Below are 17,378 nucleotides of genomic sequence, written 5' to 3' on the forward strand. Positions count from 1 at the left end.
AAATTTTTTCCCTGTGTGACTGCTCCCCAGCCTCTCAGGCTGGCATCCGTGGTCACCAGGATCCAATCCTGCATGCCGAATCTGCGGCCCTCCAATAGATGAGCCTCCTGCAACCACCACAGAAGGGATACCCTTGTCCTCGGCGACAGGGTTATCCGCAGGTGCATCTGAAGATGCGACCCTGACCATTTGTCCAGCAGCTCCCTTTGCATGGAATCTGCCGAAAGGGATTGCTTCGTAAGAAGCTACCATTTTTTCCCAGGACTCTTGTGCATTGATGTACAGACACCTTTCCTGGTTTTAGGAGGTTCCTGACCAGGTCAGATAACTCCTTGGCTTTTTCTTCGGGAAGAAAAACCTTTTTCTGAACTGTGTCCAGAATCATCCCCAGGAACAGCAAACGAGTTGTCGGCATTAATTGGGATTTTGGAATATTCAGAATCCATCCGTGCTGCTTTAGCACCTCTTGAGATAGTGCTAAACCCATCTCTAGCTGTTCTCTGGACCTTGCCCTTATTAGGAGATCGTCCAAGTATGGGATAATTAATACGCCTTTTCTTCGAAGAAGAAATATTATCTCGGCCATTACCTTTGTAAAGACCCGAGGTGCCGTGGACAAACCAAACGGCAGCGTCTGAAACTGATAGTGACAGTTTTGTACAACGAACCTGAGGTACCCCTGGTGTGAGGGGTAATTGGAACGTGGAGATACGCATCCTTGATGTCCAAGGATACCATAAAGTCCCCTTCTTCCAGGTTCGCTATCACTGCTCTGAGTGACTCCATCTTGAACTTGAACTTCTTTATGTACAGGTTCAAGGACTTCAGATTTAGAATAGGCCTTACCGAGCCATCCGGCTTCGGTACCACAAAAAGAGTGGAATAATACCCCTTCCCTTGTTGTAGAAGAGGTACCTTGACTATCACCTGCTGAGAATACAGCTTGTGAATGGCTTCCAAAACCGTCTCCCTTTCTGAGGGGGACGTTGGTAAAGCAGACTTCAGGAAACGGCGAGGTGGCTCTGTCTCTAATTTCAACCTGTACCCCTGAGATATTATCTGCAGGATCCAGGGATTTACCTGCGAGTGAGCCCACTGCGCGCTGTAATTTTTGAGACGACCGCCTACCGCCCCCGAGTCCGCTTGCGAAGCCCCAGCGTCATGCCGAGGCTTTTGTAGAAGCCGGGGAGGGCTTCTGTTCCTGGGAAGGAGCTGCCTGTTGCTGTCTCTTCCCTCGTCCTCTGCCTTGTGGCAGATATGAATAGCCCTTTGCTCTCTTATTTTTAAAGGAACGAAAGGGCTGCGGTTGAAAGGTCGGTGCCTTTTTCTGTTGGAGAGTGACTTGAGGTAGAAAGGTGGATTTCCCGGCCGTAGCCGTGGCCACCAAATCCGATAGACCGACCCCAAATAACTCCTCTACGCATCGCCTGTCCACTGTCGTGTCCATAAAGCCCTTCTGGCCGAAATGGACATAGCACTTACCCGTGATGCCAGTGTGCAGATATCTCTCTGTGCATCACGCATATAAAGAAATGCATCCTTTATTTGTTCTAACGACAGTAAAATATTGTCCCTGTCCAGGGTATCAATATTTTCGATCAGGGACTCTGACCAAACTACCCCAGCACTGCACATCCAGGCAGTCGCAATAGCTGGTCGTAGTATAACACCTGCATGTGTGTATATACCTTTTTGGATATTTTCCATCCTCCTATCTGATGGATCTTTAAGTGCGGCCGTCTCAGGAGAGGGTAACGCCACTTGTTTTGATAAGCGTGTTAGCGCTTTGTCCACCCTAGGAGGTGTTTCCCAGCGCTCCCTAACCTCTGGCGGGAAAGGGTATAAAGCCAATTTCTTTGAAATTAGCAGTTTTTTATCGGGGCACCCCACGCTTCATCACACACGTCATTTAATTCTTCTGATTCGGTAAAAACTACTGGTAGTTTTTTCACACCCCACATAATACCCTGTTTAGTGGTACCTGTAGTATCAGCTAAATGTAACATCTCCTTTATTGCCAAAATCATATAACGTGTGGCCCTACTGGAAAATACGGTTGATTCGTCACCTTCACCACCGGAATCAGTGCCTGTGTCTGGGTCTGTGTCGACCGACTGAGGCAAGGGGCGTTTTACAGCCCCTGACGGTGTTTGAGGCGCCTGGACAGGCACTAATTGAGTGTCCGGCCGCCTCATGTCGGCAAACGACTGCTTAAGCGAGTTGACGCTATCCCGTAATTCCACAAATAAAGGCATCCATTCTGGTGTCGACCCCCTAGGAGGTGACATCCTCATATTTGGCAATTGCTCTGCCTCCACACCAATAACGTCCTCATACATGTCGACACACACGTACCGACACACAGCAGACACACAGGGAATGCTCTATACGAAGACAGGACCCACTAGCCCTTTGGGGAGACAGAGGGAGAGTCTGCCAGCACACACCAAAAAGCGCTATATATGACAGGGATAGCCTTATGATTAAGTGCTCCCTTATAGCTGCTTTTATATTAATATATATATATATATATATATATAGCCATTTATTTTGCCCCCCCTCTCTGTTATACCCTGTTTCTGTAGTGCAGTGCAGGGGAGAGACCTGGGAGCCTTCCTGACCAGCGGAGCTGTGACAGAAAATGGCGCCGTGTGCTGAGGAGATAGGCCCCGCCCCTTTTCCGGCGGGCTCGTCTCCCGCTATTTAGTACATTTAGGCAGGGGTAAATATCTCCATATAGCCTCTGGGGCTATATGTGAGGTATTTTTAGCCTTTTTAAAGGTTTTCATTTGCCTCCCAGGGCGCTCCCCCCCCAGCGCCCTGCACCCTCAGTGACTGCCGTGTGAAGTGTGCTGAGAGGAAAATGGCGCACAGCTGCAGTGCTGTGCGCTACCTTAAGAAGACTGCAGGAGTCTTCAGCCGCCGATTCTGGACCTCTTCTTGCTTCAGCATCTGTGAGGGGGCCGGCGGCGTGGCTCCGGTGACCATCCAGGCTGTACCTGTGATCGTCCCTCTGGAGCTTCATGTCCAGTAGCCAAGAAGCCAATCCATCCTGCACGCAGGTGAGTTCACTTCTTCTCCCCTCTGTCCCTCGTTGCAGTGATCCTGTTGCCAGCAGGAATCACTGTAAAATAAAAAACCTAAGCTAAACTCTCTAAGCAGCTCTTTATGAGAGCCACCTAGAATTGCACCCTTCTCGGCCGGGCACAAAAATCTAACTGGAGTCTGGAGGAGGGTCATAGGGGGAGGAGCCAGTACACACCACCTGACCTGTAAAAGCTTTACTTTTGTGCCCTGTCTCCTGCGGAGCCGCTATTCCCCATGGTCCTTTCAGGAACCCCAGCATCCACTTAGGACGATAGAGAAAATACGTTTGTTTCTTCACCGTCGACACTGGAGTCAGTGTCCGTGTCTGTGTCGACCGACTGAGGTAAATGGGCGTTTTAAAGCCCCTGACGGTGTTTGAGACGCCTGGACAGGTACTAATTGGTTTGCCGGCCGTCTCATGTCGTCAACCGACCTTGCAGCGTGTTGACATTATCACGTAATTCCCTAAATAAGCCATCCATTTCGGTGTCGACTCCCTAGAGAGTGACATCACCATTACAGGCAATTGCTCCGCCTCCTCACCAACATCGTCCTCATACATGTCGACACACACGTACCGACACACAGCACACACACAGGGAATGCTCTGATAGAGGACAGGACCCCACTAGCCCTTTGGGGAGACAGAGGGAGAGTTTGCCAGCACACACCAAAACGCTATATTATACAGGGACAACCTTATATAAGTGTTTTCCCTTATAGCATCTTAATATATAATAATATCGCCAAATAAGTGCCCCCCCTCTCTGTTTTAACCCTGTTTCTGTAGTGCAGTGCAGGGGAGAGCCTGGGAGCCTTCCTAGCAGCGGAGCTGTGTAGGAAAATGGCGCTGTGTGCTGAGGAGAATAGGCCCCGCCCCCTTTTCGGCGGGCTTCTTCTCCCGTTTTTCTGACAACCTGGCAGGGGTTAAATACATCCATATAGCCCCAGGGGCTATATGTGATGTATTTTTAGCCAGCATAGGTACTTTCATTGCTGCCCAGGGCGCCCCCCCAAGCGCCCTGCACCCTCAGTGACCGTTGGTGTGAAGTGTGCTGAGAGCAATGGCGCACAGCTGCAGTGCTGTGCGCTACCTCATGAAGACTGAGAAGTCTTCAGCCGCCATTTCTGGACCTCTTCTCTCTTCAGCATCTGCAAGGGGGTCGGCGGCGCGGCTCCGGTGACCCATCCAGGCTGTACCTGTGATCGTCCCTCTGGAGCTAGTGTCCAGTAGCCTAAGAAGCCAATCCATCCTGCACGCAGGTGAGTTCACTTCTTCTCCCCTAAGTCCCTCGTTGCAGTGAGCCTGTTGCCAGCAGGACTCACTGAAAATAAAAAACCTAACAAAACTTTTACTCTAAGCAGCTCTTTAGGAGAGCCACCTAGATTGCACCCTTCTCGGCCGGGCACAAAAACCTAACTGAGGCTTGGAGGAGGGTCATAGGGGGAGGAGCCAGTGCACACCACCTGATCCTAAAGCTTTTACTTTTGTGCCCTGTCTCCTGCGGAGCCGCTATTCCCCATGGTCCTGACGGAGTCCCCAGCATCCACTTAGGACGTCAGAGAAATTAGGTAACATGGGCATCAGTAGGTTTCGGTGTGAAAACACAGATTCCAGAACTAAGATTAAGATTTTTAACCAAGTCAAAATTTCTAAATTTATAGTTACAGAAAAAGAAAGGTTACAAGAATATAATTATTACTTTAAAAAGTTTATATAGTCACACAAATAATTATAATTTCAAGAAATAATATAGGGGGGAAAAAGGGACAATGCTCATATCACCTAGGCAGGGCTGAACGCTGTGTGAGGTGAAGTCTCCTCTAGTAGGTATGTGGTACATTTTTTAATAGATTTCTTAGGCCTTAAGTTTTCATTATTCCATTCACAATTTAACTATAATTAAACTTATATATAAACTATAATTGTACTGTCTGATAAAGTCATAAAAAAACAAACTTTTACATAATTCACCTGATTATAATCATTGTATTTTCCTGTTTTAGGTAGATCGTTGGCCAGACACTGGATTTGTGAAAAAACTGCAAAGGAAGGACAATACGTTCTACTATTACAATAAACAAAGGGAGTGTGAAGACAGAGAAGTCCATAAAGTAAAAGTTTATATCTACTGAATATCACTGCACTTTGATGTGAACTGGCATGTCCAATAAATTTACTAATGTGTTAACAGTGATATCTTTTATTTGTTTTGTGTCCTGCTGAAGATGCACATATTTTATAGTAAATATTGTCTTTTTTGTCATTAATTTCATTTACCATTATACAAACCAGACTTTGAAAGTGAAAGTTAAATTGTTCAACTGACCTTTTGCAGACCCTCCAACATGACCCGTCCTACCAGGTACAAAGGGGGTAATTCCGAGCTGGTCACACGCAGACTATTTTTTGCACTGCTGGGTTCAGGTAATCGCCGCTTACAGGGGAGGGGGTTTGAGCTGTGCAGGGCTGCGATCGGCTGTGCAGAGAGCTGCACAGGCAAAAAGTTTGTGCAGTCGCTGCACAGCTCAAGACTTATCAGCTTTGATGATCCTTCCTGGAGCTGACGTCAGGATCCCTCCCTGCAAACGGCCAGGCACGTCTGCATTTTCTTCGACACTCCAAGAAAACGGTGAGTTGACACCTCCAGACAGCCTTTCCCTGTCAATCTTCTTGCGTTCGCCGCTGCAAATGCTTTCTTCGTTCTTCTCGTCGCTGCCCGGCAATGGCAGCAAGGCGCCTGCACATTGCGGCCCGCATGCATGAGCTGTTGTGACCGGATCGCACGGCTGCAAAAAACTGCAGCGTGCCATCGGGTCAGAATGACCCCCAAAGTGCTTTGCTCCTGGGCTTCCCTCTTAATTTATGACTGCGGGCAAACACCTTTCTTATCAACTGCCTAGTTCAACATTGGTGAAGACAATCAGAAATTATGAAGGAAGTCCAAAGCAGAGTATTTTGTACCCGATGGCAGAGGTCATATTGGAGGATTTGCTTCTGTATTATATTGGGAGGAAGGATTCCAGGACACATTTATAAAAAGTGATCCTGGAGAATGGCTTTTTCAATCAGGTTTTGGGGGTGGGCATTAGCTAGTACAGCAACATATGTGATTGCAGGGAGGGAAGCATTTGCATATAAAAATTATTATTCGGAAAATAATGGGAGCTAAACTTCAGAACGTTCCAAGGAATAGAAATAAGGGGCCAAATGCAATGCAGTGCGAGACAGTCGAAGCTCCGAGATTCCGGACGAACTCATACGTTTTTTTTAAAAGCGACAATCATTTACAAGGCAAAACCAAGTTGGTTTTGCCTTGCAAATGATTGCCGCTTTAAAAAAACTTACACTTACAGATGGTCACACAGCAGTAAAATATAGAGGTTAAAATCAATTTCACAAATTAAATATAGGTGCTTAAAGATAGAAACGTGAAAATTTGAAGAAAAAAAGAAGACTGCTCCACTCGTCTCCTTATATTATATATTTCTCTATACTAAGGAAATCCAATTTTTCTCAGTGTTGCATGTGTTCTGCAATCTATTAGGTGCTGCCTTTATGCATTCAATAAATTATTTATATAGCTTCAATTCATTATCTATTTGCTGTTATCAATGACTCTGTTTGTATTAAATATACATACACATGTGTTACTTAATAACTGGAGGTTATTTCTTGTCAATACATTTATTTGCACAGCAGATATTTATTTGATAATGAACATAGTGTGGAGAGGCAGTAAGCTACAAAATTTCCTTATTGCCCACTATTCTAATTACTTATATATTCATCTCCTCTGCAAAAGCCCAAATCTGTGACTCTGTGCCTGTGTGTATAACGCTGGGCATGACTAGGAGCTCTCATTGGGTTAGCGGCAGGGCTATCACACCCAGTCCACAGCTGATTGGGCGAGAAACGCCCTCCCACACAGGTTACATCCAATTGGAGGGTCTGCACTTTGGTTGTTGTGTGTTCCCAGAGCAGGATTACCAATGGGGCTGATGGAGCTGCAGCTCCAGGTCCATACCCCAAAATAGGCCCACTGCTTCTGCAGCAACATACCCTCCAACAATGGGGGTCATTCCGAGTTGATCACTAGCTGCCGTTGTTCGCAGCGCAGTGATCAGGCTAAAAATCTGCATTTCTGCGCAAGCACCGCAATGCGTAGGCGCGTCGTACATGTACAATGAGCATCATGGGTTTGCACAGAGTCTAACGAACATTCCTGTCGCACGGCCGAACGCAGGAAGATTGACATGAAGTGGGCGTTTCTGGGTGGCAACCGACCATTTTCAGGGAGTGTTTGGAAAAACGCAGGCGTGGCTGGGCGGGTGTGTGACATCACAAGCCGTCCCTCCGTCATTAGAATCAATGCACACGAAGAGTAACTACAGGGCTGGTCTTGTTTTGCACAAAAAGATTTTGCAGGCGCTCTGCTGCACAAGCGTTCGCACTTCTGCAAAGCGAAAACACACTCCCCAGTGGGCAGCCACAATGCGTTTGCACGCCTGCTAAAAATTGCTAGCAAGCGATCAACTCGGAATGACCCCCTATGTACACATAAAAATCGGTACAAATACGAGAAGGGGGCGTGGCTATGGGTAAAGTGGCATGGCCCCGCCCCTTTTCCTAGACTTTTAATGGAGGTTTGGAGAGCCAGAAATTGGTACAGACCATAAAAAAAAAGGTACTGTACCTGCCAAAAAGGTACAGTTGGGGGGTATGCCACTGCATCTGCAGCAAGTCTATAAATATTTGGCCGGCATGCGCCCCCCAAACGGTGTGTCGACACCCACAAAATGCAGTAGGAGGGCGTCCAGTGACCCCTCAAAACTCTTCTGTAACCAAAGGTGGGGGAAACACAATCACCATGTGGATTCCAATTATAATAGTGCACTTACAAGAAGTAGGTAGAAAATAAGAATTTACTCACCGGTAATTCTATTTCTCGTAGTCCGTAGTGGATGCTGGGAACTCCGTAAGGACCATGGGGAATAGACGGGCTCCGCAGGAGACTGGGCACTCTAAAGAAAAGATTAGGTACTATCTGGTGTGCACTGGCTCCTCCCTCTATGCCCCTCCTCCAGACCTCAGTTAGGGAAACTGTGCCCGGAAGAGCTGACATTACAAGGAAAGGATTTTTGGAATCCAGGGTAAGACTCATACCAGCCACACCAATCACACCGTACAACTTGTGATAACCTTACCCAGTTAACAGTATGAACAACAACTGAGCCTCACTCAACGGATGGCTCATAACAATAACCCTTATTTAAGCAATAACTATATACACGTATTGCAGAAAGTCCGCACTTGGGACGGGCGCCCAGCATCCACTACGGACTACGAGAAATAGAATTACCGGTGAGTAAATTCTTATTTTCTCTGACGTCCTAGTGGATGCTGGGAACTCCGTAAGGACCATGGGGATTATACCAAAGCTCCCAAATGGGCGGGAGAGTGCGGATGACTCTGCAGCACCGAATGAGCAAACACAAGGTCCTCCTCAGCCAGGGTATCAAACTTGTAGAACTTTGCAAAGGTGTTTGAACCCGACCAAGTAGCCGCTCGGCAAAGCTGTAAAGCCGAGACCCCTCGGGCAGCCGCCCAAGAAGAGCCCACCTTCCTTGTGGAATGGGCTTTTACTGATTTTGGATGCGGCAATCCAGCCGCTGAATGAGCCAGCTGAATCGTGCTACAGATCCAGCGAGCAATAGTTTGCTTTGAAGCAGGAGCACCCAGCTTGTTGGGTGCATGCAGGATAAACAGCGAGTCAGTCTTCCTGACTCCAGCCGTTCTGGAAACATATATTTTCAAAGCCCTGACTACGTCCAGCAACTTGGAGTCCTCCAAGTCCCGAGTAGCCGCAGGCACCACAATAGGTTGGTTCAAATGAAACGATGATACCACCTTTGGGAGAAATTGGGGACGAGTCCGCAATTCTGCCCTGTCCATATGGAAGATCAGATAAGGGCTTTTACATGACAAAGCCGCCAATTCTGACACACGCCTAGCCGATGCTAAGGCCAACAGCATGACCACTTTCCACGTGAGATACTTTAGTTCCACGGTCTTAAGTGGCTCAAACCAGTGGGATTTCAGGAAATCCAACACAAAGTTAAGATCCCAAGGTGCCACTGGTGGCACAAAAGGGGGCTGAATATGCAGCACTCCCTTAACAAACGTCTGAACCTCAGGCAGTGAAGCCAGTTCTTTTTTAAAGAAAATGGATAGGGCCGAAATCTGGACCTTTATGGACCCTAATTTTAGGCCCATAGACACTCCTGACTGTAGGAAGTGCAGGAATCGACCCAGCTGGAATTCCTCTGTAGGGGCCGTCCTAGCCTCACACCAAGCAACATATTTTTGCCATATACGGTGATAATGCTTTGCTGTCACGTCCTTCCTAGCCTTTATCAGCGTAGGAATAACTTCATCCGGAATGCCTTTTACCGCTAGGATCCGGCGTTCAACTGCCATGCCGTCAAACGCAGCCGCGGTAAGTCTTGGAACAGACAGGGCCCTTGTTGCAGCAGGTCCTGTCTGAGAGGCAGAGGCCATCGGTCCTCTGTGCGCATTTCTTGCAGTTCCGGGTACCAAGTCCTTCTTGGCCAATCCGGAACAATGAGTATTGTTCTCACTCCTCTTTTTCTTACAATTCTCAGCACCTTTGGTATGAGAGGAAGAGGAGGAAACACATATACCGACTGGAACACCCACGGTGTCACTAGCGCGTCCACAGCTATCGCCTGAGGGTCCCTTGACCTGGCGCAATATCTTTTTAGCTTTTTGTTGAGGCGGGACGCCATCATGTCCACCTGTGGCAGTTCCCATCGATTTGCAATCTGTGTGAAGACTTCTTGATGAAGTCCCCACTCTCCCGGGTGGAGGTCGTGTCTGCTGAGGAAATCTGCTTCCCAGTTGTCCACTCCCGGAATGAACACTGCTGACAGTGCTTGCACGGGATTCTCCGCCCAACGAAGAATCTTTGTGGCTTCCGCCATTGCCATCCTGCTTCTTGTGCCGCCCTGGCGGTTTACATGGGCGACCGCCGTGATGTTGTCTGACTGAATCAGCACTGGTTGGTCTCGAAGCAGGGGCTCCCCTTGACTCAGGGCGTTGTATATGGCCCTTAGTTCCAGTATATTTATGTGCAGACAAGTCTCCTGACTTGACCACAGCCCTTGGAAGTTTCTTCCCTGAGTGACTGCCCCCCATCCGCGGAGGCTTGCATCCGTGGTCACCAGGACCCAGTCCTGTATGCCGAACCTGCGGCCCTCGAGAAGATGAGCACTCTGCAGCCACCACAGAAGAGACACCCTGGCCCTGGGGGATAGGGTGATTAACCGATGCATCTGAAGATGTGATCCGGACCATTTGTCCAGTAAGTCCCATTGGAAGGACCTCGTATGGAACCTGCCGAAGGGAATGGCCTCGTATGAGGCCACCCTCCTTCCCAGGACTCGAGTGCAGTGATGCACTGACCCCTGTTTTGGTTTTAATAGATTCCTGACCAGTGTCACAAGCTCCTGAGCTCTCTCTATCGAGAGATAACCCTTTTCTGATCTGTGTCTAGGATCATGCCTAGGAGAAGCAGATGAGCTGTAAGAACCCACTGCGACTTTGGAATATATAGAATCCAGCCGTGTTGCCGTTCCACTTCCAGAGAAAGTGATACGCTGTTCAGCAACTGCTCTCTTGATCTCGCTTTTATGAGATCGTCCAAGTACGTGATAATAGTGACACCTTGCTTCCGCAGGAGCACCATCATTTCCACCATTACCTTGGTGAACATTCTCAAGGCCGTGGAGAGACCAAACGGCAACCTCTGAAATTGGTAATGACAATCCCGTACCGTAATTCTGAGGTACGCCTGATGAGGTGGATAAATGGGGACCTGAAGGTATGCATCCTTTATGTCCCGAGTCACCTTTCAGGCTTGCAATAACCGCTCTTAGCGATTTCAACGTGAACTTGAACCTTTTCAGGTATATGTTCAGGGATTTTAAATTCAATATGGGTCCCACCGAACCGTCAGGTTACGGGACTACAACATGGTCGAATAATAACCCCCTCCTTGTTGAAGGAGGGGAACCTTGACCACCGCCTGTTGAAGATACAATTTGTGAATTGCAGTTAACACTGTTTCCCTCTCGTGGGGGGAAGCCGGCAAGGCCGTCGGTGAGGGGGCATCTTCTCAAAGTCCAGCTTATATCCCTGAGACACAATATCGATCGCCCAGGGATCTAACCGGGAGTGAACCCACTTGTGGCTGAACTTACGAAGGCGTGCCCCCACCGGGCCTAGCTCCGCCTGTGGAGCCCCAGCGACATGCGGTGGATTTTTGTAGAGGCCGAGGAGGACTTCTGTTCCTGGGAACTAGCTGTGTTGTGCAGTTTCTTTCCTCTGCCGCCGCCTCTGGCAAGAAAGGACGCACCTCGGACTTTCTTGTTTCTTTATTCGAAAGGCTGCATTTGATAATGTCGTGCTTTCCTAGGCTGTGCAGGAATATAAGGCAAAATAATAAGAATTTACTCACCGGTAATTCTATTTCTCGTAGTCCGTAGTGGATGCTGGGAACTCCGTAAGGACCATGGGGAATAGCGGGCTCCGAAGGAGGCTGGGCACTCTAGAAAGATCTTAGACTACCTGGTGTGCACTGGCTCCTCCCACTATGACCCTCCTCCAAGCCTCAGTTAGGTACTGTGCCCGGAAGAGCGTACACAATAAGGAAGGATTTTGAATCCCGGGTAAGACTCATACCAGCCACACCAATCACACCGTACAACTCGTGATATGAAACACAGTTAACAGTATGAAACAATAGAGCCTCTCAACAGATGGCTCAACAATAACCCGATTTAGTTAACCATAACTATGTACAAGTATTGCAGATAAACCGCACTTGGGATGGGCGCCCAGCATCCACTACGGACTACGAGAAATAGAATTACCGGTGAGTAAATTCTTATTTTCTCTAACGTCCTAGTGGATGCTGGGAACTCCGTAAGGACCATGGGGATTATACCAAAGCTCCCAAACGGGCGGGAGAGTGCGGATGACTCTGCAGCACTGAATGAGAGAACTCCAGGTCCTCCTCAGCCAGGGTATCAAATTTGTAGAATTTTTGCAAACGTGTTTGCCCCTGACCAAGTAGCTGCTCGGCAAAATTGTAAAGCCGAGACCTCTCGGGCAGCCGCCCAAGATGAGCCCACCTTCCTTGTGGAATGGGCATTGACAGATTTTGGCTGTGGCAGGCCTGCCACAGTATGTGCAAGCTGAATTGTACTACAAATCCAACGAGCAATAGTCTGCTTAGAAGCAGGAGCACCCAGCTTGTTAGGTGCATATAGGATAAACAGCGAGTCAGATTTTCTGACTCTAACCGTTCTGGAAACATATATTTTCAGTGCCCTGACAACGTCTAGCAACTTGGAGTCCTCCAAGTCCCTAGTAGCCTAGGCACCACAATAGGCTGGTTCAGGTGAAACGCTGACACCACCTTTGGGAGAAACTGGGGACGAGTCCTCAATTCTGCCCTATCCATATGGAAAATCAAATAAGGGCTTTTACAAGACAAAGCCGCCAACTTTGATACTCGCCTGGCAGAAGCCAAGGCCAATAACATAACCACCTTCCACGTGAGATATTTCAGATCCACGGTTTTTAGTGGTTCAAACCAATGTGATTTTAAGAAACTCAACACCACGTTGAGATCCCAAGGTGCCACAGGAGGCACAAACGGGGGCTGACTCTGCAGCACTCCTTTTATAAATGTCTGAACTTCAGGTACTGAAGCTAGTTCTTTTTGAAAGAAAATCGACAGAGCCGAGATCTGTACCTTAATGGAACCCAATTTAAGGCCCATAGTCACTCCTGCTTGCAGGAAATACAGAAATCGACCTAGTTGAAATTCCTCTGTTGGGGCCCTTTCGGCCTCACACCATGCAACATATTTTCGCCATATGCGGTGATAATGAGTTGCTGTAACCTCTTTCCTGGCTTTATTAAGCGTAGGAATGACTTCCTCCGGAATGCCGTTTTCCTTCAGGATCCGGCGTTCAACCGCCATGCCGACAAACGCAGCCGCGGTAAGTCTTGGAACAGACAGGGCCCCTGCTGCCGCAGGTCCTGTCTGAGTGGCAGAGGCCATGGGTCCTCTGATATAAATTCTTGAAGTTCTGGGTACCAAGCTCTTCTTGGCCATCCACGAGTATCGTTCTTACTCCTCGCCTTCTTATTATTCTCAGTACCTTTGGTATGAGAGGCAGAGGGGAGAACACATAAACCGACTGGTACACCCACGGTGTTACCAGAGCGTCCATAGCTATCGCCTGAGGGTCCCTTGACCCGGTGCAATATCTTTTATAGCTTTTTGTTGAGGCGGGACGCCATCATGTCCACCTGTGGCCTTTCCCAATGGTGTACAATCCTATTGGAAGACTTCTGGAGGAAGTCCCCATTCTCCCGGGTGGAGGTCGTGTCTGTTGAGAAGATCTGCTTCCCAGTTGTCCACTCCGGGAATGAACACTGCTGACAGTGCTAACACATGATTTTCCGCCTATCGGAGAATCCTTGTGGCTTCTGCCATCGCCATCCTGCTTCTTGTGCCGCCCTGTTGGTTTACATGGGCGACTGCCGTGATGTTGTCTGATTGGATCAGTACCGGCTGGTTTTGAAGCAGAGGCCTTGCCGGCCTCAGGGCATTGTAAATGGCCCTCAGGTCCAGAATATTTATGTGTAGGGAAATAACCTGACTTGACCAAAGTCCCTGGAAATTTCTTCCCTGTGTGACTGCCTCCCAGCCTCAAAGGCTGGAATCCATGGTCACTAGGACCTAGTCCTGTATGCCGAACCTGCGGCCCTCTTGAAGATGGGCACTCTGCAGCCACCACAGTAGAGATAACCCTGTCTCCAAGGACCAGGGTATCAGCCTATGCATCGGAAGATGCGATCCGGACCACTTGTCCAACAGGTCCCTCTGAAAAGTTCTTGTATGGAACCTGCCTAATGGGATTGCTTCGTAGGAAGCTACCATTTTTCCCAGGACTCGCGTGCAATGATGCACCGCTACCTATTTTGGCTTCAGGAGGTCTCTGACTAGAGATGACAACTCCTTGGCTTTCTCCTCCGGGAGAAACACTATTTCTGGTTTATGTCCAGAACCATCCCCAGGAACAGTAGACGTGTCATAGGAACCAGCTGTGACTTTGGACTGTTTAGAATCCAACCATGCTGTTGTAGCACTTTCCAAAATAGTGCTACCCCGACTACCAACTGCTCCTTGGACCTCGCCCTTATAACGAGATTGTCCAAGTACGGGATAATTACAACTCCCTTTTTTTTGAAGGAGTATCAACATTTCGGCCATTACCTTGATAAAACACCCTCGGTGCCATGTACAGTCTGGACGGCAGTGTCTGGACTTGGTAATGGTAATCCTGTACCACAAATCTGAGGTACTCCTGGCAAGGATGGTAAATGGGGACATGCAGGTAAGCATCCTTGATGTCCCAGGATACCATGTAATCCCCCTCGTCCAGGCTTGGAATAACCGCCCTGAGCGATTCCATCTTGAACTTGAATTTTTGTGTTCAAGGATTTTAAATATAAAATGGGTCACACCGAACCATGCGGTTTCGGTACCCCAACCCGTGTGGAATAGTAACCCCGTCCTTGTTGAAGTAGGGGCACCTTGAGTATTACCTGCTGGGAATACCGCTTATTAATTGCCTCTAGCACAGCCTCCCTGCCTGAGGGAGTTGTCAGCAAGGCATATTTTAGGAAACGGCTGGGGGGGAGACATCTCGAATTCCAGCTTGTACCCCTGAAATACTACTTGAAAGAAACAGGGATCCACCTGTGAGCGAGCCCACTAATTGCTGAAATTTTTTGAGACGGCCCCCCACCGTACCTGGCTACACCTGTGGAGCACCCGCGTCATGGTGTGGCCTCACAGGAGGTGGGGGAAGAATCTTGATTCTGGGAACAGGCTGACTGGTGCAGCTTTTTTCCCTCTACCCTTGTCTCTGTACAGAAAGGAAGCGCCATTTGACCCGCTTGCTTTTCTGAAGCCGAAAGGATTGTACCTTTGTCTGTGAGGAAACCTGAGGTAAAATTATTTCTTCCCAGCAGTTGCTGTGGATACGAGGTCCCAGAGACCATCCCCAAATAATTCCTCACCCTTATAAGGCTCTCTATGCGCTTTTTAAGTCAGCATCACCTGTCCAGTGACAGGTCTCTAATACCCTCCTGACAGAATGGACATTACATTTATTTTGGATGCCAGCCGGCAAAATATCCCTCTGTGCATCCCCCATATATAAGACGACGTCTTTAATATGTTTTTATGTTTTCCAACTAGTATCCCTGTTTGACAGGGTCACCGACCACGCTGCAGCAGCACTATCTGCAGGTCTCAGTCTAGTACCTGAGTGTGTAAATACAGACTTCAGGATAGCCTCCTGTTTTTTATCAACAGGTACCTATTAAAGTGGCCGTATCCTAAGACGGCAGTGCCACCTTTTTTGACAACTGTGTGAGCGCCTTATCCACCCTAGGGGATATCTCCCAGCGTAACTTATCCACCTGGCGGGAAAGGGTACGCCATCAGTAACTTTTTATAAATTACCAGTTTCTTAACGGGGGAACCCACGCTTTCACACACTTCATTTATTCATCTGATGGGGGAACAAAACACTGCCTGTTTTTTCTCCCCAAACCTAAAACCCATTTTTAGAGGTGCTTGGGTTAAAGTCAGAAATGTATAACACATTTTTTATTGCCGGGATCACGTCACGGATGTTCCTAGTGGATTGTGTATATGTCTCCACCTTGTCGACACTGGAGTCAGACTCCGTGTCGACATCTGTGTCTGCCATCTGAGAGAGCGGGCGTTTTTGAGCCCCTGATGGCCTTTGAGACGCCTGGGTAAGCGCGGGCTGCGAAGCCGGCTGTCCCACAGCTGTTACGTCATCCACCCTTTTATGTAAGGAGTTGACACTGTCGGTTAATACCTTTCACCTATCCATCCACTCTGGTGTCGGCCCCACAGGGGGCGACATCACATATATCGGCCTCTGTTCTGTCACCATATAAGCCTCCTCATTCAACATGTCGACACAGCCGTACCGACACACCGCAGACACACAGGGAATGCTCTAAACGAGGACAGGACCCACAAAAGCCCTTTGGGGGGACAGAGTAAGAGTATGCCAGCACACACCAGAGCGCTATATATATACAGGGACTAACTGAGTTATGTCCCTAATAGCTTTTATATAATATACTGTATACAGTGCCAATTTTAATGCCCCCCCTCTCTTTTCCCTCTTACTGTACTGTAGAATTGCAGGGAAGAGCCAGGGAGCTTCCCTCCAGCCGAGCTGTGAGGGAAAAATGGCGCCAGTGTGCGGAGGAGATAGGCTCCGCCCCTTTTTCGCAGCCTATTCTCCCGTTTTTTATGGAATTCTGGCAGGGGTATTTACCTCATATATAGCCCCTGGGGCCATATATTGAGGTATTTTAGCCAGCCAAGGTGTTTTTATTGCTGCCTCAGGGCGCCCCCCCCAGCGCCCTGCACCCTCAGTGACCGGAGTGTGAAGTGTGTGAGAGGAGCAATGGCGCACAGCTGCAGTGCTGTGCGCTACCTTGGTGAAGACAGAGTCTTCATGCCGCCGATTTTCCGGACCATCTTCTTGCTTCTGGCTCTGTAAGGGGGACGGCGGCGCGGCTCCGGGACCGAACATCAAGGCTGGGCCTGCGGTCGATCCCTCTGGAGCTAATGGTGTCCAGTAGCCTAAGAAGCCCAATCCGGCTGCAAGCAGGCGAGTTCGCTTCTTCTCCCCTTAGTCCCTCGCTGCAGTGAGCCTGTTGCCAGCAGGTCTCACTGAAAATAACAAATTCTAAGACTATAACTTTCTAAGAGCTCAGGAGAGCCCCTAGTGTGCATCCAACCTCGGCCGGGCACGAAATCTAACTGAGGCTTGGAGGAGGGTCATAGTGGGAGGAGCCAGTGCACACCAGGTAGTCTAAGATCTTTCTAGAGTGCCCAGCCTCCTTGGGAGCCCGCTATTCCCCATGGTCCTTACGGAGTTCCCAGCATCCACTAGGACGTTAGAGAAATTAGAATTTACCAGCTAAAGCTGCGGAGACCAGGTCCGAGAACCCTTCTCCACACAATCCTCAGCCTTCCATATGCCTCTTAAGTCGGCATCATCTGTCCAGTGCATATTCTACAGGACACATCAAGCAGAAATCGACATAGCTTTGACTCCAGGACCCAGTATAC

The 17,378-nt window shown here is 48.7% G+C and overlaps 2 protein-coding genes across 5 annotated transcripts in view; one reads left to right on the top strand and one right to left on the bottom strand.

Moving 5' to 3' along the window:
* MEIG1 (meiosis/spermiogenesis associated 1) overlaps positions 1–5,285 on the top strand; it is a 114,306-nt gene extending 109,021 nt beyond the window's left edge. For all 4 annotated transcript variants that reach the window (XM_063926926.1, XM_063926923.1, XM_063926925.1 and 1 more), the window contains one exon: positions 5,095–5,285. In XM_063926926.1, the coding sequence (XP_063782996.1) occupies positions 5,095–5,223 (129 nt within the window). In that variant the 3' untranslated portion in view covers positions 5,224–5,285. The remainder of the gene's footprint in view (positions 1–5,094) is intronic.
* DCLRE1C (DNA cross-link repair 1C) overlaps positions 1–17,378 on the bottom strand; it is a 221,405-nt gene that overhangs the window by 193,742 nt on the left and 10,285 nt on the right. The window lies entirely within an intron of this gene.

The sequence above is a fragment of the Pseudophryne corroboree genome, chromosome 6 (assembly GCF_028390025.1).
Source record: "Pseudophryne corroboree isolate aPseCor3 chromosome 6, aPseCor3.hap2, whole genome shotgun sequence".
In the NCBI taxonomy this organism is placed as follows: Eukaryota; Metazoa; Chordata; class Amphibia; order Anura; family Myobatrachidae; genus Pseudophryne; species Pseudophryne corroboree.